The 24,327-nt window shown below is 36.5% G+C and overlaps 3 protein-coding genes across 4 annotated transcripts; 1 reads left to right on the forward strand and 2 right to left on the reverse strand.

The window, feature by feature from the left end:
- The first annotated feature begins 262 nt into the window (after positions 1-262).
- Positions 263-4,275, forward strand: LOC103969097 (Golgi SNAP receptor complex member 1-1). Of its 2 annotated transcripts, XM_009382527.3 has the most exons (6): positions 324-492; positions 2,041-2,166; positions 2,726-2,953; positions 3,106-3,270; positions 3,823-3,936; positions 4,033-4,275. In XM_009382527.3, the coding sequence occupies exons 2-6, from the start codon at positions 2,113-2,115 to the stop codon at positions 4,144-4,146; spliced, it is 675 nt and encodes a 224-aa protein (XP_009380802.2). In that variant the 5' UTR covers positions 324-492; positions 2,041-2,112; the 3' UTR covers positions 4,147-4,275. The 2 variants fall into 2 exon arrangements, with proteins under 2 accessions (XP_009380801.2, XP_009380802.2); XM_009382526.3 differs by lacking the exon at positions 2,041-2,166 and having other exon boundaries at positions 263-492.
- Positions 4,276-6,497: 2,222 nt separating this feature from the next.
- On the reverse strand, positions 6,498-11,960 carry LOC103969099 (uncharacterized). Its single transcript, XM_009382528.3, has 10 exons — positions 11,749-11,960; positions 10,022-10,106; positions 8,852-8,926; positions 8,698-8,734; positions 8,517-8,600; positions 7,721-7,781; positions 7,515-7,621; positions 7,310-7,375; positions 7,016-7,151; positions 6,498-6,912 (listed from the first exon to the last, which is right to left on the reverse strand). The coding sequence occupies exons 1-9, from the start codon at positions 11,828-11,830 to the stop codon at positions 7,056-7,058; spliced, it is 693 nt and encodes a 230-aa protein (XP_009380803.1). The 5' UTR covers positions 11,831-11,960; the 3' UTR covers positions 6,498-6,912; positions 7,016-7,055.
- A 941-nt stretch (positions 11,961-12,901) lies between these two features.
- Positions 12,902-13,688, reverse strand: LOC103969883 (ethylene-responsive transcription factor ERF003-like). The gene is made up of 2 exons (XM_009383520.3): positions 13,513-13,688; positions 12,902-13,418 (listed from the first exon to the last, which is right to left on the reverse strand). Exons 1-2 carry the CDS (start codon positions 13,593-13,595, stop codon positions 12,971-12,973), a joined length of 531 nt encoding a protein of 176 aa, XP_009381795.2. The 5' UTR covers positions 13,596-13,688; the 3' UTR covers positions 12,902-12,970.
- Positions 13,689-24,327: the final 10,639 nt, after the last annotated feature.

The following is a 24,327-nucleotide window of genomic DNA, read 5'->3' on the forward strand; positions in this document are numbered from 1 at the left end:
TTTAGAAAAAAAATATAAAAAATAGATCCAAAAAGGCAATTAGCAAGTAATATGTTACACAAACTGAGTTATCAAATATACTTTTATCACACGTTTTCACCTTCCACTGACCCTACCTGCAAATCTAAACGAAAAGTTCTTGGGGCCCCAAGAACTTTATGGGGGACACGTAGATTTCTCGGGTAACTTTGAGAGGGTATTATAGTATTGCTCGTTGGTTCGGGAAGTCCGAAGTCGAACCGAACCAACTAAACCGAGCAAGAGAGAGAGAGAGAGAAAGAGAGAGAGGTGTCGGTTGACATGTCTCGTTCGCCCATGGATCTCCGACTTGCCATGATTAAAGTGCACGTCGCCGAATCCGGAAGCAAATGCCTCCCTCAACCTCACCTTCTCCCAAATATCCTTCTCCGCACCGATCCCGAGTTCGATCACCGGCCAGCGGGCGGGTGGGTGAGCATGGAGGCGTCCTCGTGGGACGCCCTTCGGAAACAGGTGCCCTAGCTTCGCCCCAACCCTAGATATATCTTTGGTCTTTCTTGATCTTCTTGGAGCATCCGATCCTGGTGCCTATTTTCATGGGTTTTGTGTTGATCTGATAAGTGAATGGTGAATTGTGTTCTGATTGTCGCGTTTCTCTTTCTTTTTCTTTCTATTTTCCAAATTTGTGTGATATGGATTATGAAGCGGTGGAATTTGGTTGGTCGGATTTGGATTTCTCACAGAATTATGGTTGTGAATTAGCAATCGTAGGAGGTATTTACGTTTTTATGTGATCAAGGTTGAATCTCCCCTAAGGCTTAAGATCTATTATCTATTCGTTTTGATTTGGTTAAAGAACTCTCCTTCTTACCTTTTATTGGTGAAACCTTCTATCATTGCATCTTGAATGCGTTGTTTATGTGAGATACAATGGAGTTAGGCACGGAGGACTCTTTCTTCTGATTTCGAACTTTTGAGGTAGATCTTAAGCACCATCTCACAAGATCACGGAAGAAATACATTAACGCCCTTAAAACATGACCTACATAAACCAGCATCTTATGAAAACATGCTACATAATCTGATGTGCACCTGTAAGAACTTAGCCATAATAAGAATTACATCTTATTACTATGCCATTTCGCGTAAACTACCGACCTTATTTACTTGCAACATCATTAGCATTATATTTTGTTAATATATTTCCTTTGTCATTGGGTCTGTTTTCTTTATCCACATTGGCGTTGAAGATTTAATGATATTTGTGCATGCCGAAATGTTATGCTCAAGAATTGTAAAGCTGCCTCTACTTAAGCTAGAAATATCTTCTTGAGCACAGAAGCTCACACAAGTGCGTTTTGCCGATGAGTATAGTTGGGACACTACATTTTGTTGTTGCTGTTGTCCTTATAAAGGAAACATTAGCATATATCTTGAATCACCAAGACAATTGAAGACTTTGCCAGACCTAAGTGCTTCTGGTTTTTTACTTGAAATTTAAGCTGGATCTGTGTAGGTCTAACTTAGATCTACATGGATTTGGTTGGATCCACTTGGATCTAAGTTTGGTACTTGTGGATCCAATATAGATTTACGTGAATTTGGTAAAGATCGATGAAGATCTAGAACAAACCTTTGCAGTTTTGACATAGATCCTTGTAAATCGGGTTGAGATGTTGTTAGACGTATACACACTACTTACAGTGGTGGCTGGTTGGTGTTTGCGGCACCCACAGTTTTGATGCTTCACATAGCATGAGAACTGAAGTGATATTATATGACATTTCCCGAGTCTGGAAAGCTTCCAACTTTAGCAATTCCTATAATGTCTCCATTTGGAGGAACTGTGTACTCGATGATTGAATCGTTTAAGATTTTGGATGAAACAATTGTTTTCCAACCTAAACGGTTCATATGAAGTCTTTTTTGATGGAATTGTGTGCTAGATGATCTAGGCGTTGATTGTTTTGGATTAAACACTTAAGATAGCTTTCTTCACCATGATAGATTTGAAAAGATTGAGAATGGCTGAAAAAATCATATGATTTGATCTCTGATCAGAGCAAGGATGGAAGGATGCTTTGGATTCATGAATTAGATCATGGTGTGGAGTGGTAAAGAGAACATGAAGAGATGAAAAGGAGGCATTGGAGGAGTACAAATGACCCAGTTTCATCACATTACCAGGTTGGACTTCCCACTTCTTGAGAGAAAAACTACTTTCCTAACCAGTGAGAAAAAATTATTAAGGTAAATAATAGATTACAAGTGTGCCATAATATCTCTTTATGAATCAAAGATGATATTCCTCTGCAAGGATTGCTGTTGGTGGAATGGTGACATTTTGATCCCTTTCTAGCATGGCATGGTATGATACTGTGCTGGTTGTCATGGCCTTGTGTGAACTTACATGCGAAGAAATTTGACCCAGAAATATCTTGCCACTGTCAATGTGACAACACTTTCTAGCATGGCACCTGCTGACCTATACCATGAGCATGGTAGTTTTGTTCCTCCGTTATGATAGTGCTGTGAAATATGCTCTTCTACTTAGACAATCAACCTAAATTTATTGTTGGTTATTGCAGTGTCATTGTATGGCTTTTATTGGATATTTTGGTGCTATTATTGTGGTTCTTTCTAGGTCATTTCTATGGTAGCATAGTAGACACATTGTACATATGTCCTGTCATGTTAAAACATCGTTATAGTGTTTAGATCAGTACTTTTTTGTCCTTGTTGGCAGGCGAGGAAGATTGAAACTCAGTTGGATGATCAGATGAGTTCATATCGCAGATTGGTTTCAACAAAACCTGATGGATCAGAAAATGAGTTAGAATCTGGAATTGAACATTTATTGAAGCAACTCCAGCAAGTCAACTTGCAGATGCAAACTTGGGTTTCTTCTGGTAGCTCACAGATTATTTCTCATACATTGACACGGCATAAAGAAATTCTGCAAGACCTTACTCAGGTACAAGATGCTACTATCGTGTTTTCTGATGTTTGGTGAAAGTTCACTTTTCAGAAATATATCCTTGAACTAGTTTAAGAGCTTAAAACAAGTTCAGAATTTGGTGCATAGATATGCAAGCAAAATAATCTTGTCTGGGACATGTTTTCCAGGAGTTTTTTCGCCTTCGCTCTAGTCTTAGAGCAAAGCAAGAACGTTCTTCACTTCTAGACTTCAGGGATTTTGATAGGGCAAAAGCGGACTTGGAAGAGGGTGCAGATTCTGCTGAACATGCTTTGCTTAAAGAACACACAGCTATAAGTAGAAGTTCAGGGCAGGTACCAGATTGTCTCCCCTTCCCCTGCCTCCTCTCTCTATATACTGTATAGATGTTTATATGTATATAAACATATACATCTAAACATATATGTTTACAAACATGTTCATATGTTTGGACAGATGTACCACCCAGTATTTGGTCATCTTGTCGATTTATTTTCTGATGTTTCTTATTTGACTGTCATGTCAAGATTCTTGTAATGTTTCTTGTTTGTTCATACGTATCATCCAAAATTAAATAATTTTCATATTAGAAGCAATTAGCATTTTCTGAGGTCGGCACATTTTCACTGTACTGTTGTTGTTTTGAGGTATTGAATTGCTTATGATACTATATCCAAACAAATGGCCATTGTGGTGGTGGTGAGGCATGTATTATAAGACCTATGATCATCGAGTGTTTCGATGATGTGTCATACCCACATCACTCATGACATTCAGATAAATGCTTTTTCTTTTTTCATAACCCATAATCCTAAATATTTCTTTTGGTATGTGAAATGATAAATCTTTAAGAAATGTTTTACCATGTTTATTATGGCATCTCACAGATGGATAATGTAATATCTCAAGCCCAAGCCACACTAGGGACACTTGTTCTTCAGCGCACGACATTTGGTGGCATCAGCACAAAGACGAGCAACGTTAGCAGCAGACTTCCTACGGTATGTGGATTAGACATTCGACTTGATCCAGAGTTAGCTTGTTTATTGAGAACAAAATCATTGAACTTATATGATTTTGTTGCACCACCTGCACAGGTAAATCATATTCTGTCAGCAATTAGAAGGAAAAAGTCGATGGACACTATTGTTCTTTCCCTTGTCGCCTCGGTTTGTACATTTTTTATCTTGATTTACTGGTTGTCGAAGTGACTGCTCCTAAAAGTGAGGCCCATAAAGGATCGATCTGCCTAATGTTAGTACGTACATGGTTCTGCCAGGAACATGCTTGTTTTTGTACCTTATAGTATATAGAAGAAGTATTCACCCTTGTCCTGTTCATCTCTGTTCGCTTGTGCTACAGAAGAACATGGGAGTGTTATGGAACTTCTATTCTCATCCTTCTGGTTTATTAACTCCTATGGGTTTAGTTAAAAATGATATTGGGAAGATTGAGATCTCCACCCTATCTTTCTATCGTCTCAAGATTAACATTGTATGAAGGCTCCAAATTGAATAAAAAGTCCTATCGAGTATGATGATCTATGACATCAAAAGTAGAAAGGACCATAAGTTCATTTGGATATATTTTGGATTCTGATCAAACGAGTGGTGAAGATGTAAGGTAGCTTAGCTAATAAAAGTCTTGATAGCAAGGTACATTTCTATCGCTTACTTTTGCACAAAAAGAAGAAACATAATATGAATGGTCGGAGAAAAAAATGAATGCATAATGACTATTTTGGATTTTGAGATGTAAGCCAGCTTAGCTAATGAAATCTTTGCGCAAAAACGAAGAAACATAATACGAATGATCGGACAAAAGTATTCATGCATAGATAGGCTCGAGGTGCTCAAACTTTGACCTCGCCTCGCCCCGGGTGGGGGTGTCGATGACGAGCTGATGGCAGCAAAGGGCCGATGGGAGGAACGGGTGGTGGGGAAGCAATAGGGGACAACATGTGAGCTCGAGGGGTAAAAGCAGAGAAAAGTGCTCGGGGGCGACGACACTGCTGGGGAGAAGCGTAGAGAAGGGAGGGAGCTCGGGGTATAGCTACTCTTCTAACGAGCAAAACCAAATAGCAGAGGTAGGAAGTCAGCAGCAGGCTAATAGGGTCGACGGTAAAGGGCAAGAGGTGGAGGGACAACGTGACGAGGAGCACAAGGAGAGAGAGAGAGAGAGAGAGAGAGAGAGTATCTCTATTCGTGAGAGGAGAGGTATTGCGAACCTTACGCACGAACGTAAACCATCGGGACGAGGAGACTCGGCCATTCGACCATCTTCCATTTGAATCAATTAATTCATGTTCCACTCGAGCTCAATCTAATTGATTTGGACGGAGCAAGCGCCTGACCTATCCATTATTTTGGGCTTAATTAAAGGTTAATTATATATTATCTTTTATAATTAAATCTTTTTAACAATCCCTAGATTAAAAAAAATTATATTGACATATGTAAAATATTTAATTTTATTTATCCTAATATTATTGGTTTCATCTACGAAAGATATAACATATGACAATACGTGCAAAATTATTGATTTTATCAATGATATAATGATTATTTCAAGTCGGTGAAAAAATGAGGCCATTGGCTTAGACAATAAGTAAAGTCGATACTATCACTTGTAGAGGATCCTGATATCAAGTACTATGTCCTCTTAGCAACGGAGGTTGAAGACAAGGAGGAGTGGGCAGACGTGCTCCGCTCCCTCGCGGCTAAAGAAGGGAAGGCTTTGGACAGGCTCATCCCACATAGCTGCGACGTTGACTCCTACTGGTCATCGGTGAGGAAAGTCACAATGCAGTGGGTCACGCGCATTGCGGCTACCTACGCCTTCTCTACCCTCATGATGATGCTTGTTGTTAACTACCTTGACTAGTGCTTCCTCTCCTATGTCGTAGGTGGCGAGCTGCTCTAGCTCTAGGATGGCAAGTCGTGGATGAGTCGATTTGTGATCGTAGCATGTCTTTCGTTGGTAGCAAAGGTAGAGGAGACGCATGACTCTTTCTGACGGTCGCCCATCCAAAGTTGATGGCTGATAGTTGCCCATCGAAAGTTGCTTTCCTCATGAAGTCATTTTCGCTGTTACCGTCACCTCTGAGAAAGCGAGCAAGGAGGCCCTAGACAAAGTGACAATGTCGTCTTCGAGGATCGATGGTTGTGAGCTCGTCGATGAGGCATAATCGTAGGGTAAGTTAAGATGGGAAAACACTTGAGACTTATCCATGCCTTGGTCATGGACAAGGTGATGAGACACGATCCATCAACGTGGCAATCCTGAGGACTAGCCCGCCTAAAGCCTCTCTTTCTTTGGCCACAAGGGAGCAAAGCATCTCCGCCCACTCCTCTGCCAAGAGGCTATAATGCTTAGTCTCACTATCCTCTACAAGTGGCAACATCAACTCTTCCCTGCTTAAGCTAATGGCCCTATTTTTTCACTCAGCCTGAAATGATCATTTTACTATTAGCAAAATCTTGGATTCGACCACTATCGTAGTAAAGAAAGAGGAGAAGCCGCGAGGAGCAGTACAGATTCAAAAATGGTCACTAACGAAACCTTCAGGAAAAGATACATAAGACTTTATAATTGGCTTCTGCACTCGAGACTTATTCCCAACATGATAAATACAAACAGTGACCAACAATTGAGCCATCCACTATAATTGGATTCAGCACAATCATCTTACCTTACACAAGAACATGGTGAAATAGGCACGATAACAGGATGGATGATTATCCAGGTCGATTCCAATAATTTGCATTACACTAAAAAGTTTTTGCATCTTTATTGCAAATCAATATAAACTAGAAAACTCAAATTTGTGGGGAGGAATTAAAAAATGTAAGGACACCTAAGTATTCCAAATGAGAGATGCCATGCATTGACAGAACCAAGAACTAGTGTTGATGATGTTCCTGACTTCAGCACAGAAGAAACAATTTCTGCAGTTCTTTAGGGATCTATACCATTCCCTGCAAAATCAGATGGAAAACGAGAGTGGAATTCTGCTTATGAGTGTTGTGATCACTTCACAAAAACAAAGAGCAAAACCAAATACGTTGATGTTCAAAGTACCTTAGATAAGCATAATCAAGGTAGCACCATCCACACCATCTTAACTTTGCTTTTCACGAATCCACTCAACAAAGTTGTCCAAAATTAGAGGCCAAGCAAGTTCCGCATCATAGTTGTCAAGAGACAGGAAGTTTATCTAAACAAATGATGGGATCATGTGAAGCAATTCTTCAATAAAAAAAGAAGAAGCAAATCTAGCACAAAATGAAGCACAACCTTCTGGAAATACTGCATATAAGAAAATGAAGATAAGATGTACAAAAACAATCTCAAGTTAAATGGCTCAAAGTGTACCTCATTACAGAATCTGAGAAAGCTTGTCCACTGGTCCATGTTTATGACCTTGTAATCACGTTGGTGCTGCAATTTGGCATGTTCAGAAGTATCAGATTAGAGATTTGAATGAGAACTAATAGTGACTTGATAATGTTTCGGTAAACATAGCAGACATAACTATTACACATTTTACCAGAAGAGCACAAAAAACTGACAGTGTTACCTTAAGATATTCAACAAGTTTGTCAACTTGAGGTCGGAATTGAAAGCCTAGTACAAGATCAAGCAGTTCACAGGCACTCTCAATATCTATGCACTTTTGTTTGTCCTCTAAATAATACAAAATATCAAAAATGTCAGGAAAAGAAAAGATTGAAATACAGAAGAAGATTAATTGTTATAAAACCAAAGGCCGAAAACCTGGTGTACCTGTCAAGCAATAGCGAAATGAATAGGAGTAAAAATCTGAAAAATTTGTTGGCCTTGCCACCTGTAATTTACATCAAGTATCAGCATATTTCCATATTTGATCAACAAGAGCTAAAAAAGGGAGACAGTGGCCTGGTATCATCCATATGAATCAGCTTCAGTTTATTATTGGAGCCAGAAAACATGAATCCATCACATCCATGTTTAAATTGCTGCCCATGATATTCAAAACAGGGATATGGACATGAGATAAATTCTTTCCCCATCTGTATATCTGATATCAAATACACTTCAAATTATGATTACCAACACTAACCTAATGAGGCTGATTAGTATCTACTGACATATTCTCTTCTTATTATTTCTTTACTTTTGCTTTCAGGCTTCTTATTCAAGAAAATCAAGTGGGTTGGAAACTCAAAAACAATTATACCATGAGGTTTTTGACAAACCTTAAGTATTATTAGGTGATTCATCTGCTTTATCTATTATCTACATCCATGTCAATCTTATATATAGTCCAATTTCACATTGGTTGTACCTTCAAAGCATACATGTATTCATTTCGAACTTATACGGTTTACAGGGTCATCCAACACCCTCCGTCCAAATTCACATACTCTTGACTAAAAGTGCATAGATATACCGTTTTCTCAATGTCTAATTCCTGTCCCATCAGTTTTCACCTTAAAGAAAAAAAACCTTCTAAGAGCTTAGATCTGAATATTCACAAAAGAAACACATAAATTAGGAAGAAGGCCATACTAGGCAAAGATTTAATAGACAGTAAATTGACCTCTTTCTCCAATTCTGATAGTGACTTTTTCAGTTTGCTGATAGTGTCAGCATGCAGTGCTTTTAACCCCCTACGCCACTCTTCCTGTTGCAGAAGGCAAACACATGCAAGTCAAAAAAAGCATCAAATGTTTTCATAAAATATGCCCTTCAGCTGTATTAAGAAAAAAAAGAACACATACCAGGGTAAAATATCCTTGTTTTTCAGCTTTCATTTTCCTGACAAAATCAGTGTCCACGAATGGTTAGACAGCAATGCAGAAGATTGCTCAATGACAGAAAAAAAGTTACTGAACATGTTCATGCTATTCAATAATGAAGGTATTGATATCATACCAGGCAAGCATAAGTATCCTGACATCAGTATAATCAACCTCCAAATCAGAACAGAAAGACTCAATGCCTTCAGGGCTGTGGACAATAAAAATCTAATATTAACAACATAAACAGACCAGATTTAGTTCTCAGTGATTTATGTTAACCATGAAGGGAAACTACTTTATTTTATAAGATTTTCAACTAAAAAACTACAAATAAAAAACATAGTATTATCTCATTACAAGATAAAACAAAATGGTTAAGTATTTGAGTCAGTTATTTCACAAAGCTTTCAAAAGACCATCATAGTACCACGTTATTAAAGATGGATGCACAAACAAATACTTTTAAAAGGTAATGTCTGCGTAGATAGCAACCAAATGACACCAGAAGCATAAGCAGTGCAGGATCGATTAATATATCTATAGATGATGATGTTAAGTTTCTACAGCAACGAAATTGAATCATCAAATAGACTGTCAAATTGTCAGACAATGACCAGGAGATGGTCCCCTCCTCCTGGTTGACATTAGAACACAGTCAATATTCCACCATTTTGGACTTCAATAGACACCAGAGAGATTTTTTATCAGTCAAATGTACATCTACCAGAAACAAAGTGATCAAAAGTATCAGAATACATATTGAATCAACAATATGACAAACAGGTTTCTTCTAACTGAAAAGTCTCATATGAAGTAACTTTTAAGTTGAACAAAGGTCTCTGCCAACTCAATAGATGTACATCAAAAGTCCCATATATAATATATTTTTATTTCAATATGTATTCCTAAAATTCTTCAGTCTCCGCCAACAAATTTTCCTTACTGACTTTTCTCAAGCATAATCAAAACCTTCATTCGATTATCCAAGTCAAAGCCACTTTTGAGTCTATGTCTACGTCTAAACAAAAAAACTTGAGGAAATACTAGAAAGACTTGAATTACTCCACAGTTTAACATAGCAAACTCCACCAATGGATTTTAAATTAGTTACTAATCTAAAATCACAATTGCACAAGTGCAAAGTTAAAATTTAGTATACATTGAAAAATATATATATATGACAAAAAAATAAACCAGAGATCGCCTTTTTCGCCAAAAACACCAAGTAAAAAGCCAATGTTGAATACATAATGGTTATGTTCAGATCTGCAGCACATCATGAAAGTCGTTGATAAAATCTTACTCGATCAATCCAGATGAGGCATCTGCATATGCATAGAATAGGTTGTCTATACGTTCCACCTCCTTCGAAACAGCTTTACTAGAAGCTAAACACAAAGAAATTAATAGAACATTGAAGATCGTGCCATAAATTTTACTCAAAATACAAGATTTTTTGTTTAACCTCTTATCTATATTTCAACAATTTGACATTCAACATGAATAAGTACGGTCAACAAACTAGCAAGATGCTCAAAGCAAAGCAAGTAACAGAAAAAAAAAAGATTAAATTTCAAACTTTATAAGGACATACAGGCACATGATCCCATTCCAAATTAGGGCAAATAAAAACTTCTTCCTACCGAAGCAATTTTTCACCTTATCACGCCATCCTACCTTCCAAAACAAATTTTACCTTGGTTATCATTTATTATCCCAATTCAATTTGTCTGAAATTTCTATTTTTCTTGAGTGATCAGTTAGTTCAGTTGTTTCAGCCTGAATTGGCTACCATTTGATTGGACTGTGTAGTTTCCGCTAATTTCCAACAAGCCCATACAGGTTCTAACTGATTTTGGTTGTTTATGTGCTGGACAAATCAATTTTTGTGTGTCATAGACAATCCCTGACTATTTCCAGCCAATCCATATTTTAGTTAACTTTCGGTTGTTTCAAAAAAAATCTCACAGTCCAATTCAAACTGATCCAGATCCTAAATCTCACAGTTACTTCAGACCATTGGACCTTGAGTCCAAATTCTTATTCCTCACTCTATCTGACTTGGTTTTGTTTCGTTTTCCTTTGCTTTTTTTTTTCAGAAAGATGCAACCCACAGATAATTTCATCATAGACCCATAAAGGGGTACATTTGACCAAAAATTAACTTTAAAAAACCTTACACCGATAATTGAAAGTCGAAATTATGTATAATCCCCAAATTATTGAGTCCTCAACAAATCAACCCATACAGCAATAACAAAGTTGTAAAGTCCCAACCATTCCGAATCGGTTAGATGGATCTTTTGCCATCATTGGGATATGTAAACAGTAATATGATTAATTAAGTTAAAAATATTTAAATCTTTAGTTATAATTTCTATTCGTCAATCTCTCCTCGTACCATTAATAACAATCATTCACCTCTTTTAAGTACTGCATCTACATATATAGGTCTCATGGGCACATGTGCATACCATTTTAAAATAAATTTGATTACAGACCCCATAAAAATACACACGCGGTCACAAATTTAAAAAATCCCTTTGCCAAAAAAAAATGAAAATTAAACTACATATATTTCCCACATTGTAGTCCTAAAAAATTCTGTGTTGTGTTCGTCACAGGACATACTATATCATATGGTAGTAACCACACCCTATCAGATTGTTCAATCTATAAGTCTACTGTGCTTACAACTAAACAGATTATAATTTACGCCATCACGATCCTAGCAATAAAATGTCAAGCAATTCTACAAACAACGCCAATTCGTCTCAACCGGCATTATATAAAGCAGCAAACACCATCAAAATAGATTCAAGACTTGAACTATTTCCCAATTCCTCACGAGAATCCAAGCATCACCACCGCCAGAAGGGCGTTTATCGATTTCACCGAGTAAATGGAACAAAATCGCACACAAAAGAAGAAAGTCGTATACCAATCCACAAACAAAACAAGAAATCCAAACAAATAATAGATTCATCAAGTTCCAAACGACAGCGGGAATGGATCTGGGCTACCACTTACCGGAGCGGTAGGCATCAGAGGAGCCGGATGAGGGGTTCACGGGCAAGGCGGACCCCGTCTTCCGGGTGGAGGAGCGTCTCATCTCGCTGGCGAGGGATCGAGAGACGGCGCGGTGAGGAACGGGGAGGAGTAGACGCGAAGCAACGCCGTGGGCTTTTGGGGATTCGATTCGAATCCGATGGGGAATTAAGAGTCTTAGGTTCTAATGTCGAACACTTTCGGTAGAGGCCAATGCAATACGCTGCGCTACGTATTTCATTTGGATTTGCTTCCGACGTATTTTAGATTTTCGTCGTGCCCACATCAGTCTACCCGCTTTAGAATTGGTGCAATGGAGATTGGTCCCACATGGATTGGCACTAGCGTCGGCGTTGCGAGTGCAATTACCGTCATCATCTTCACCCCCAATAATTACTCATCATTAACACCTTTCGGTATTAATTACATCGTTATTATTATATCTTTACTATCATAATTGTTTAAATTATTTCTATCATTAACACCATGCATCATTATTATCTTTCCTATCATTCTAATAACATTTTTGTTACTTAATTATCATCATTGCCATCACACATCGTTCTTTACCATCATCGCCAGTTCATTACTTTCCTTCCTCAACAGTGGATTGTATTTATCATCATGTATACTCAATTTGATCTGGAAAAATAGGTACTATTCTAAGTATGCAATAGTGGATTAGATTATATTTTCTCGTGTATTTAGGATTTGCTAAAGACTAATAGGTTGAAAAAAATCCTATGTTAAAGTAATTAGCTAATTTTGGATTATGATAAGAGTAATTAGTAGGAGGGATATAAGGAAGATTATTTGGGAAGGTATCAAAATAAATTTAAGGTTAGTGTAAACATAAATTCATAAACCAATGATTTAATTAAACATTCATGTCATATGTTACATGAATTAACTATATGATGGGGTCATTAACGAGCCGAAACATTTGTTAATCCGAGCTCGAGCCATACTCAAATATCTAATTAAATTCACATTCATATATATATATATATATATATATATATATATATATATATATTTATTTATTTATTTATTTATTTATGTGTCTCGTAGAAAACTTCGACTATTAATGCTTCCAACAATGGCAGGTACTCTTCTAAGCATTCCTGTACGACGAGTCCTCAAATCCCGCACCAAATAAGCGGGGGATTGTATTCTGAATGCAAACGAGAAGAGCAAAAGGTGACTACAGAGAAGCGTAGCAGAGCTCCACGCCGAGGTTGGAGTCAAGCAGCTCCTCTATCATCTGCTCGACCTGATGCTCCTCCAAGTAGCTGAACTCAACCTCATCACTACCACTCTCTTTCATGATCCAGTTAGGATATACCGGTTGCTCCACGGCCACCGTCATCTTGTTCTTGGGCCGATCAACGACGGAGACCGACACCTTGAGCGCCGGTGAGTTCCTCACGACGGGCTGAGGTGCTGCTTCAAGAGACGCCAGGTTGCAGCGGTGTAGCTTCGCAGTAAGCGCGGCCGATAAGTAGTTGGTCTCGGACGAAGAAGAGGCGGAGTTGGGATTGAAGGGGAAGTTGGTTCTTGCTCTCGGACCGGCGACGAGCCTCGCAGCTTCGTCGTAGGCTCTTGCGGCGTCCTCTGCGGTCTCAAACGTGCCCAGCCAAATCCTCGTCTTCCTACAGTAGTGTCCAATTCTAGAGGTTAATAATCATGCAGCTACCTGAAGCAAACCGAGACCAGAGCTAATGATCTGTAAGTAGGGATGTATACAGCAGCGGATGACGAATCTCCGAGACCCAGGAGCCCCACTGCCGCTGTCGAACGCCTCGATATCGCGGCTGCGGCCTAACCATGGGAACAAGCTGTTGTCTTTCTTCTCCTGGGCAGTGGAGTGGGATGGAGAAGAAGATGGTGGGAGGCTTTTGGGGAGGAGGAGGGAAGGTGGGTGAAGAGGGGAGCTCTACTTAGCTTGTGAGATGTGGAGCCTTTCGAAAGCATTCTGCGAGCAAATTTAGTGCTGGGACCAACAGAGGTTGGTCATCATCAATTTCCTATTCCATTTGATTTCCTTGTGCTGGGGATCGGGCAGTGTCAAGTATGGGCTTTAGATTTGCAGCTATCTCCTGGTCTTTGCAATATCTGACTTGTTCATGTCTGACAGTAAAATCGCCACTGTGGTAATAGGATAATGATAAGCTTGGAGCTAGGAAAGTATCAGTGTTACTGTTCTAATGGAGTATCTTTCCTCTACATTCCAGGTGCAATGCATCAACCATATCATGCATTTTGCAGCTCCTGCTGACCGATACAGTCCATTGCTGCTCTGCCTTGGGACCTTGCGGGCTGGAGTCATTGCATGCCCATGTCTTGCTGCCGAAAAGGGAGGAAACCTGTGCATATGCTGCACAGTTTCTAATGGAAGTTCGATGGTTTTGTGTTGGTAATGACCGCATGAAACCTCTTCGGCCAACGTGAGAAGAGCCTCCACTTCCTTTTCCCAGGCAAAGTAGAACAAGCAGAGCACACCTGCGCTGCATCCGTTGCTCACAATAGATAGCAGCAGACGTTAATGGACAGATCTTGGATGGTATCATCCTTCATCCTCTCACATGGAGGTGGTGCGTAGCAGCATACCTGATGCTTGTTTCTTGTGCTCCTTCAATGAACCAGTCATGGGTGACACTGTTCATATAATCATCCATGTTTTTTTTTTTCATTGTAATATAAATTAAATTATCATAAAATAATATATTTATTTTATTTAAATTATTAATTTTTTATTTGTGTAATATAATTAAAAAAATTAAAATTATTTTTAAATCATGTAAATAAGTTAAAATTGTTATCAATTAATTAAATTATTAATTTATTTATTTCATAATGAGTGATGTGATTTTCAGAAAGTAAATAATTTAAATTTTATTTTTATGTGAACCATAAGAAATAAATATTTCAATTCTATCTTTATATATATAAATAAAATAAAAATTAAATTATTATTTATTTTTTAGGGAGAACTAATCTTATATTCATATTTTAAAGAAAGGATTCGTGGATAAGAGATAGGATATTTTATTCTTTTGTTATCAACTTATATTCGTATTTTAAAAACTTTATTATTAGAATTATTATAATTTATATAAAGCATAATAATATTTTAATTTTAAAAATTTATGAATAATAAATAATGATAATTGAATTATGATGTTAGAATGATTAGTTAATTTAATAATTATTCTAATCAAATTATTTTAAGAAATTATATATGAATTTTTATGATTTAATTAGTTTTAAATTTAGAATCGTCAATCTAAATTAGTTAATTTATGAAAAATAATGGATTGAAGATTAATTATTATTTTATATTATTTTAATGTACTTATAAAAATATTAAAATCTAATTTTATAAGAGATGTCAAATTGAGATTAACTTGAGTTAAGTTGATTAGCCCGACCGACCTATCTGGTTAAGCATGACTTAACCTATATAACTAGATATGGTCAAGCTCATGAGATTAGGCATAATCTAGCTTATTCGGTAACATACGACCCAACTTATGTGGTCAAACATAAACCATTTTGTGTGACTAGGTACGACCTAACACATGTTGTCAGGCATAATGTAGCTCATGTAGCCAATTATAGTTTAACTAATGTGGCCAAATATAACCTAACTCATATGATTAGATATGATGCATCCCATGTAACCAAGTGCAACCCAACATATATGGCCAAGTATAACCTAATCTATATATTTAAATATGACCAAGCCTATATGACTATATATAGTCCAACCCATATAGTTAGGTATGACTCAACCTATGTAGCCACGATGCAACCCACGTGGCCAAGTGCGACTCGGCTCATATAGCTAAGCATGTCCTAACCCATGTGGTCAGACATGGCCCAAAGAATGTAACAATGCACGACCCAATCCGTAAATCAAACGTTGCCTACTTTAGTAGTAAGACTTAGCCCAACTCGTGAGTGAGGCTTAACATATCATGTGAAACTAGGCCTGCCCAATTATACAACTGGCGCTAAATGCATCATCACCTCTTTATCTAATATGTTGTACATTAACCCAATCTAGTATCTAGGATAAGCATATATGGCAGACGTGATATGTTTAAGACTTAAGTAGGTCAGTTTGGTCTGAGTTAGCACCATCAAATATAGTTCAATTTTCTCTCATTCTATTGGTTTAAGCTCGTTAATTGATTAAATCAAACTGGTTTTATCGATTCTAACCGGTTCAAAATGATTCTAAGTTAGTCTAATCAATTGAAGTCTACTTGACTTAATTTAAATCAATCAAATCTAAATTAGACTAGTTTTAGATAATTCCAAACCGATTATATAAGGATTTGAGATGGGTTTCATTCGGTCCTAATTAAATTGAGTTTGGTTCGATTGGGCTATTCCAATTAGAGGATTATTGAGAGATTAATGTCTCATTTTCTTTATAATTTGAAGTACTTAAAAGTTTTATCTAAAAATAATTATTAATTTTTTTTATTTTTTAGATTAAATTGATAATATGGATATGATTATTACTACGTAGTATATATGACTACGTTGAGTGGTCCACATTGAAAATGTAACATGTGAAAGAAGCTATAGATCTATCACGGTGTGAAGCCACCAATCAACATAGTCTAGTAAATCATACATTAAATAAAATCCCTCATAATATTTTATCATACTATTTCTTAAATGCATAAATGAGCGGATGAATATAAATAAAATGATCATGATTGATTATATATCCCAATCGAAGATAAATAGACGATTCTCTTTGGGGATTAGCGGCTATCAGACTATTGGACATGATGATAAGATAATTCCTCTATCTACTATTGGAAAAAACATATCCTCACTTGGATAGTGAGAAAAATCATTTCATTTGATAGAATATGTCTCTTCATCCATTATTAGAAAAATACACCTGTGATGTTTGTCTTTATTATTTGATTGTTATTTATATCATCAAGATGTATTACATATGATTGATGTATCATTTTATTTATTTACATAAGAATTATTATTATTTTTTATACATGAATTTTATAATGAATTGATATATTATTATTTTAATTAAGTTATTGATATTTATATAATATTAAAGAGTATTTTTATAATTTTTTAAAATTACATACCAAATATATTGTTATTTATATAGTTTTTATCTTATATTTATTTTTAAAATAATATATTATTTTATAAATAGATTTAAATTTTGGTTGAAGAATTTTTTTTTCACTTGTAGTTTTGCTAAGATACGATTTTTTCAGTTACAAAATATTTAATATTATAAAAAAAATAAAATTTAAAATAAAAAATATAATAAAATAATATTTTTTTTATAAATATGGGATGTGACAGCTTCCATGTGCAATCCACAATCATGTGAAAGGCGGCTCATAAGGCTCTTGGATCACGATCTCCAGTGTTCTTATGCTGCAGACATTTCTGAGTGCTGGGCCACCAACCAGGGAGGGATGGATTCAGATTCTTGGACGACCTGTCTCCTTTCCGTTGGAAGTTTTCCTTTTTGAAGAGCACATCTGAAGCGATTTGTCTTTTAATTGATCATTCAAGAGATGCTTTCACTCTCGAGTACAGATAAGATCGGTAATAAATCTACACCTTGCCATTTTCCACAAAATTAATTAGGGTTTGTATACAGAAGATTTTTCTTTTATCCTTGAATTCAAATTTCTATCTTTATAACCATTTCTAAGCTAAAAATGAGTATAATTCCTATCCGGTCTCATGGTAGATACAATGGATTTAGCACAAAAACATGTAGACCTTTTTCCCTTGTAAGAACTCCGACACAAGTGAGTTTATCCACTTCACAAATAGCAACAACAAAAAAAATCTTGTAACAATTGCATACTGTATCTCCCCAGGTCTCTCTTTTTGCTATAAAAGAAAAAAAAAAAGTAACAAATCATAGAGTTTCTGGGAGAAGAAACATCATCATAAAGCAATAATTGTTTGCCTAAAAATCCCTAGTGTCAATGAAACAACTCTCCTCATAATATATATAGCTTCTTTCAGGCTCATCGCGAAGATTACCCAACCTAAACTCCTAAAGAAGAATGAAATTTTGAAAAAAATCAAACATAGAAAATCGCACAACTTATCCAACCTTAAAGTTGACAATAAAATTGAACCACTCTGTTTGAGCTCAAAGGGAAAGGTAAAAACAATCTGATCGACTGATGATCTGACCGCTACCCTGTATTTTCTAGCCAATTCTGTGGTCTACTCATGCACAAATAAAGGGTAACACAATGGTAAAAAAAATGACAGTCCTCTTTATTTAAACCTTCAGATTCAATAGTGCTACACTAATTAAATATCAACTTCATGTAAAAATGGAAATACTGAATCTCAATATTTAGTTAACATTTTTTGTATATCGGTAAAAACAATTAATAAATGCTTATATGAATATAGTGCAGATCCATAACATAAGCATGCCCAGGAATAACAAACTTGCTGAAAACATATCCACGTTACCGAGCACAATCATAATTGTTATTCTTTATTGAAGTCAGCAATGAATTGTTGTTAGTGGACAATTACATTATTAAACTAGTAGTTGAATGGCAAACAGGTCTATTATAGTAGTCAAAGGCAATTGCAGAAAATTTGAATATGTGTCGATTGACAATTTTAAGACTATTTTTTTTTGTGTTTTCTTTGTGTATTTTGTTAAAAATAGAGTGAACATTTTAGCATGTCCAAAGTGAGTGGTTAGGACATTCGGTAATAGTAAACTTTAATTTGGGTGCTTTAAGCAAAGGTCTTCCAACCTGCAATCAACTAATTTGTTCCCAGATGGATAAAAGGAGGGCTTTCATCTCATGCATATATGTGCAATTTGCATATCTTTCCATCCTAAAGCAAGCTGACTGCTAACATGGTACTAAGTGTGTAACACTATGGTGAGGCATCTCATGATCAGCAAACAGAGATAAAAAAATGCCAAGAGAATAAGCACGTGATGCTAGAAAAACAAAGATAGAACACTTAAGTGTAACCTTCCGATTAGCAAACAAGTCATTAAGCTTGCAAAGATACTCAAATGACAAGGATCAACAATCTCACAGTGACTTATATACCTTTTGTATAAAGAGATTCAAAAGCATACTCATCAGGAGGACTCACTTTTAATAAGTCACTAAAAGAGGTAACCTTCGAATTAGCAAACAAATCACCAAGCTTGCAAAGATACTCAAATGACAAGGAACAACAATCTCACAGTGACCTATATACCTTTTGTATAAAAAGATTCAAAAGTATACTCATCAGGATGACTCACTTTTAATAAGTCACTTAAAAGAGGTTTTGGTTTCAAGCTTTTTGGCAAGTATGTTATTAGTTACAAAAGTAGACATCAGACTTATGCACTGAATGTTTGATGGTAAGTGCACTAATACAATGAAACTCTATGGAAAAAATAGCTTCTCCACCCCTGTTTTATTTTTCCTTCTTTAATATGTGAGAAGCTGAAATATATCTCTTTGATATTCTAAAGTGGGTTCACACTGACATCTCAATCATGTTGCTGAGGAAAATTTGAATATTTTGCAGTATCACATTGAAACGAACGGTTTATATCCGCAAAAAGAGAGAGAGAGAGGAACATTTGAGTAATCAACTAGGAAGCTACAATAAGATTGACTGAAAGTCACTGCTTAGTTAGCTATTTAAATAAGAAGAATATCACACCTGAAAGGACATTCAAGCAAGCCTTTCACATGCTATTTTCAGAATTCAAAAGAGGAGGGTGACGATCCCTTCTCAGCAGCAAGTCCCAAAATTTCAAGCAGCTCAGGGACCTTTTCTTTATACGGCATAACAAACTTCTCCATAACCTTCTTATCTGGTAATACTGCTAAGGAAGTCAGATTGCATTTTGCAGTCCATAACCCTTTCGACTTCAACAGCTCCATCACACGGAACCGAGGAATCAGCTTCTTTTCCAGATTATAGCACAAAATCAATGGCTGGTCGGCGATGCAGGAAGGCTTGTACCCAACTTCCTCGGTCAAAAATTCCATCTTTCTCCGCAGAGCCTCCTGGGAAATAGATAAGAAGGCCGGCATCTTCCTGACTGCATTGGAGAACTCTGACTCTGACCACCCAAAGCTCATCATGAGCTTGACCTTGGCCTCGACTCTTTCTTTGCTGACCATGGAGAGAGCATAAAGAGCTCACATAAACATGACAGAATGACGAGGCACCCCCAGATTCTCAGCTCTAACGACTAAAGCCCGGAGTGAATCTAAGCTCCGCACAAGAAAATTTGGGTGCTGTCTCGCAACACGAGAGATCCTTTCTTCAGGAATACCGCACTCATTCCTAAAGAAATTAAGATTAGGCTGTACCGTCTTCTCTATGCTGCAGCCGAAGAACCATTTCTTCTTGACATGCTTAACAAGCCGCTCCCTCGATCCAATCAGACCTTCCCACATCTTCAATTTGGAAAGGACGGAATCGTGGAATCTAAGGCGAAGGATGCAGGGATTCGACAAGATGATCTCGACGAGGTCGGTCTCCGAGAATCCCATTTCGCGGAAAGATTGAAACTTTGGGGCGAGATTATCCTCCATGTTGCAGCATAGACACCTAAGGTAAATCTGGACCAATTTCTTGATGTGCGAACCGTCGAAGCCGTGCAATTACAAGAAATCAAGGACGACGTCGGCTTTCTTGGTGGTTCCGAAATGGACGAGGGACTTGGAGGCCCTTAAGGCCTCGGCGTCGGATAACCCACAGGACTTCACGAGGTATTCAGACAAGGCAAGAAGTTCCGGGGGACTGCGGCAGGCAGCGGCGGTGTTGGCGGTGGAGGAGGAAGAGAAGAGACACCCTAGGAAACAAGGTCGGAAGTAGGGCACGAGGCTCCTGCGGCGAACGACCGAGGGCAGCATCAGAGCAGCGCTTGCAGCGCTGATGGCGCAAAAAAAGACTATATCCCGCGCGTATACAGTACAAAATTACATGTGTATCCCTGGCGGTTCAAAGTCGATAATTTTCGTGTTTGCCCTTCTATTTTTTTTGTTTATAATATGTATATAGAATTATTAAAATTATAATACATCTATGTTTCATAATATTAAATTTTAATTGATATTAATGTTTCTTTAAACATAATACATCCATGTCTTCTCAAAATAAGGTGTCAAATAATCGTGAAAGCATAGAGGGTATTATATCTATTTTAAATTTATGCACTTTCTATACCATTGAAAACCTAATTAGTAAGTGATCAACATAAGATCATTAAATGGATATATATATATATATATATATATATATATATATATATATATATAACTGAAAAATAGGTTATTATAAAATTTTGAAATTACATGTAAAACCCACATATATTACTCAAAAATATGATTATGATAATAATCCTTTTAAAATCAACATATATATATATATATATATATATATATATATATATATTGTGTATATGTGCGCTTTCTTAGTTAATCCATAATAGTTGTTAGAACAGAGGTGCTTAAATTTTGATGACATTAGTACTTTTATTAGGAATTTTAAGGATGTTATAGTTTTATTTTCTAAATTCAAATTAGAAACTTCAACCATGAGTAATATTTACAAACTTGAGTTTTGTATATGGAGGAATACTGATGAAAGGGGTTTATATGAAGTCTCTTAATATTTGATGGCACATATATGTTATATTGAATCAAGAATGTTTCCTAACTGAAGTATCTATCAGTATCCTACTATTCTTGGCAGGATAAAGAATGTCACTAGAAAAAGATTTCAAACACTTGGTTCTTTTAAAAATATTCCCCAGGTTTTACCACACTCCTATCAACCCAGTCAACATCAAAAGAATCAGATTCATCAAAATTGGACCAGCCTACAATTATGGAAGATATGTTTCATATATCAATTATCAGCTGACAAAGATGACATTCAGATCCCCAAGCCAGCAGATGGCATGCAAATAATATGAGGTTGGGAACTTGCGCCAGAGTAACATTCAGATCATGTATCTTTGGCCCATAGGAATGTCATAATCAAACATTATCATTGTAATTCTTAACCACAGCAGATTGAGTCCTAGAATATTTAGTAACACCATCATCAGCAGACAAAACCCAAGTATACTCATGAGAACCAATCCCACAACAGAGGATTCATGTGAAACTGCCATCATTTAAGATCTTACAGAGGATTTAGTAACCACATCCCACCTTGTTGTCCCCCTGCTTGAAAAGTGAGGTGGACAAAATTAAGCTAAGAAGCCTGTAGTCCCCTCCAGCAAAACTTTTGCCACAAGCTTGAGTGGGTTGACACCAGTTCCAAAATTAGAAGAGCCTATATTGATCATCCTGCAAAACAAACAAAGAAAACAGATCTGGTTATGTGTTTTCCTGAGGCACCACCAACCACCAGTTGTCCCTACCAATGCTTGTGCAAGATTCATTCCAAGAGAGGGAATTGCAACTGAACATAAGAAATGGATCTATTCACCAAGACAAGTTGAACGGGGGCTGGAAGAAGAGAAAAGTTCACAACAAAGGAGCCTCCAGCAATCATCACTTCCATTGTAGATCTTCCACAGCCATATGGGGGGCAGTGCTCTGCAAGTCAATACTTCCAAGAACTCCCTGCTATTTAGATTTGCATACCCTTTGTCCAATTAATCACATATTTTTCTCGATGATACCTTGCTATGTCGATGCAGTTGATCATTAGAGTGAATAGAAATTTCAGCAACATAATTTATATGAGATATTAGTGCTCACCATATCTATGATTAAGTCAATTAATGGCTAATTAGTTTCATAATGTACAAGCCCATCAGAAAAAACATTCATCAATGTAGCAATTATTGCCATTTGCTATTAGATAACAATGCATATCATGTCAAATATACTGCAGTTTATATATTGATCGTCAAGTGATATTTTAAGAAGCCTGATAAGTAGAATCGCTTATGCTTGTTCATGTATTGTGTGAAATGATATAATCAATGGTGTCACACTTCTAACAAGAGATTTGTTTCCATAAGAATTTTTGGATTGGGGATGGAATCTACAATCAAAATAAAAGCTCCGAACAATAACAACAAAATAACATTGCTCCAAGAGAGTAATAAAAAATTGCTATTCACAAGCTGGACAATGGAGTCCAGTTCGTCTCCAGTCTCATTGAACATCTCATGGAACAAGAAGGAGATGGTAGGCCCCCCATCTCTTAACAATGTTAGATCTGACTGATATGTGAATAGTGCATTTCCTAGTAATATCTAGCCCATGATGATCATACAGACCACCAAAAGAGTATGCATGCAAAAATTACAATGCATAAAAGAACTTTAAAATGTAATATTCTAATTAGCATGCAAATGAATCAGTTGACTAAATACAACAATTCTATAATGCATTTATATACCTTCTGCTCAGAGATATGCAAAGTGACAAATCAGTATGAGGAATCACTCAAAACGAGTTATAGAAACAAGACTTCGGTGTTTTAAGTATTTTGTGAAATTGTTGCTAGCCAAAAATTCATTGAAGCACCTAGTACTCAAACATTTGATGGAGATTATGGAACTTGTATGAAGACCTTATGCAGATATTGCATAACTCCTGAAAATTAACTATTAGAAACTCCAACATGACAACGTCTAAGTACCCATCAGGCAATAATTTGGACAGCCACAAGTTCCTACGGTAGATCCAAAATGTCATCACAATCAGATCACTAGAAGTTTGGAAACCTTGCAGTTCACAGACAGACCAACTATGGAGAATTTACCATATCAAAAAAGAATTAAATGACAAAATTTAATTGAGCAATCAATCATTAAGACAAAAAGATTCGTTTAAAATCACTCCTAGTCTCCTACTCTTGAACTTATTAAACAAGAAGAAACCTACACCTGGATAGACCTTCAAATAAAACCTTCCAATTCTATTTTCAGAATCAAAATCTAGAGGTATTATCTACCGTAGTCAGTCACAAAGATGTCAAGCAGGTCAGGGACATTTACTTTGTAACAAATAACAATTGCCCACAAATTTTTTACTGAATACAGTGGAAGGCAGCTCGTATTGTACATTGACTATCAACTTTCAGTTTCAACAATACTATTACACAATAGAAATGAATAGTGTGATTCTCCAGACTGCAAATCATTAGTCTTGACTGGCAGATGATGTAGGATGGAATACGTCTGACTTCCTTGACCAAAAATTTCACCTTTGATCAATTTCAAAATTAACTTGAATTCAACCAACTATTTAAATTTGTCAGACAATAAATTGCACAGAGTTCAGCTCACATGTTCCCAAGATAAATCTATCCTACTTCTCAATCAGGTTGCTGAGTGGAATTTGAATAAAAACTTGGCAGTTTCACATCCAAATAAACAATTTGTCATATGCTTCAGAAACATCAAGGAATAATTAGAAAGCTACTACAAGATTGGTTCAGAATTTCTGTTTATGCAGTGCTGAAGAAAGTCACACCTGAACGGATCATCAAATTTACGCTACTAGTTCTTCAACGCCTGAA

This window comes from Musa acuminata, chromosome BXJ1-10 (assembly GCF_036884655.1).
Source record: "Musa acuminata AAA Group cultivar baxijiao chromosome BXJ1-10, Cavendish_Baxijiao_AAA, whole genome shotgun sequence".
Taxonomy (NCBI): Eukaryota; Viridiplantae; Streptophyta; class Magnoliopsida; order Zingiberales; family Musaceae; genus Musa; species Musa acuminata.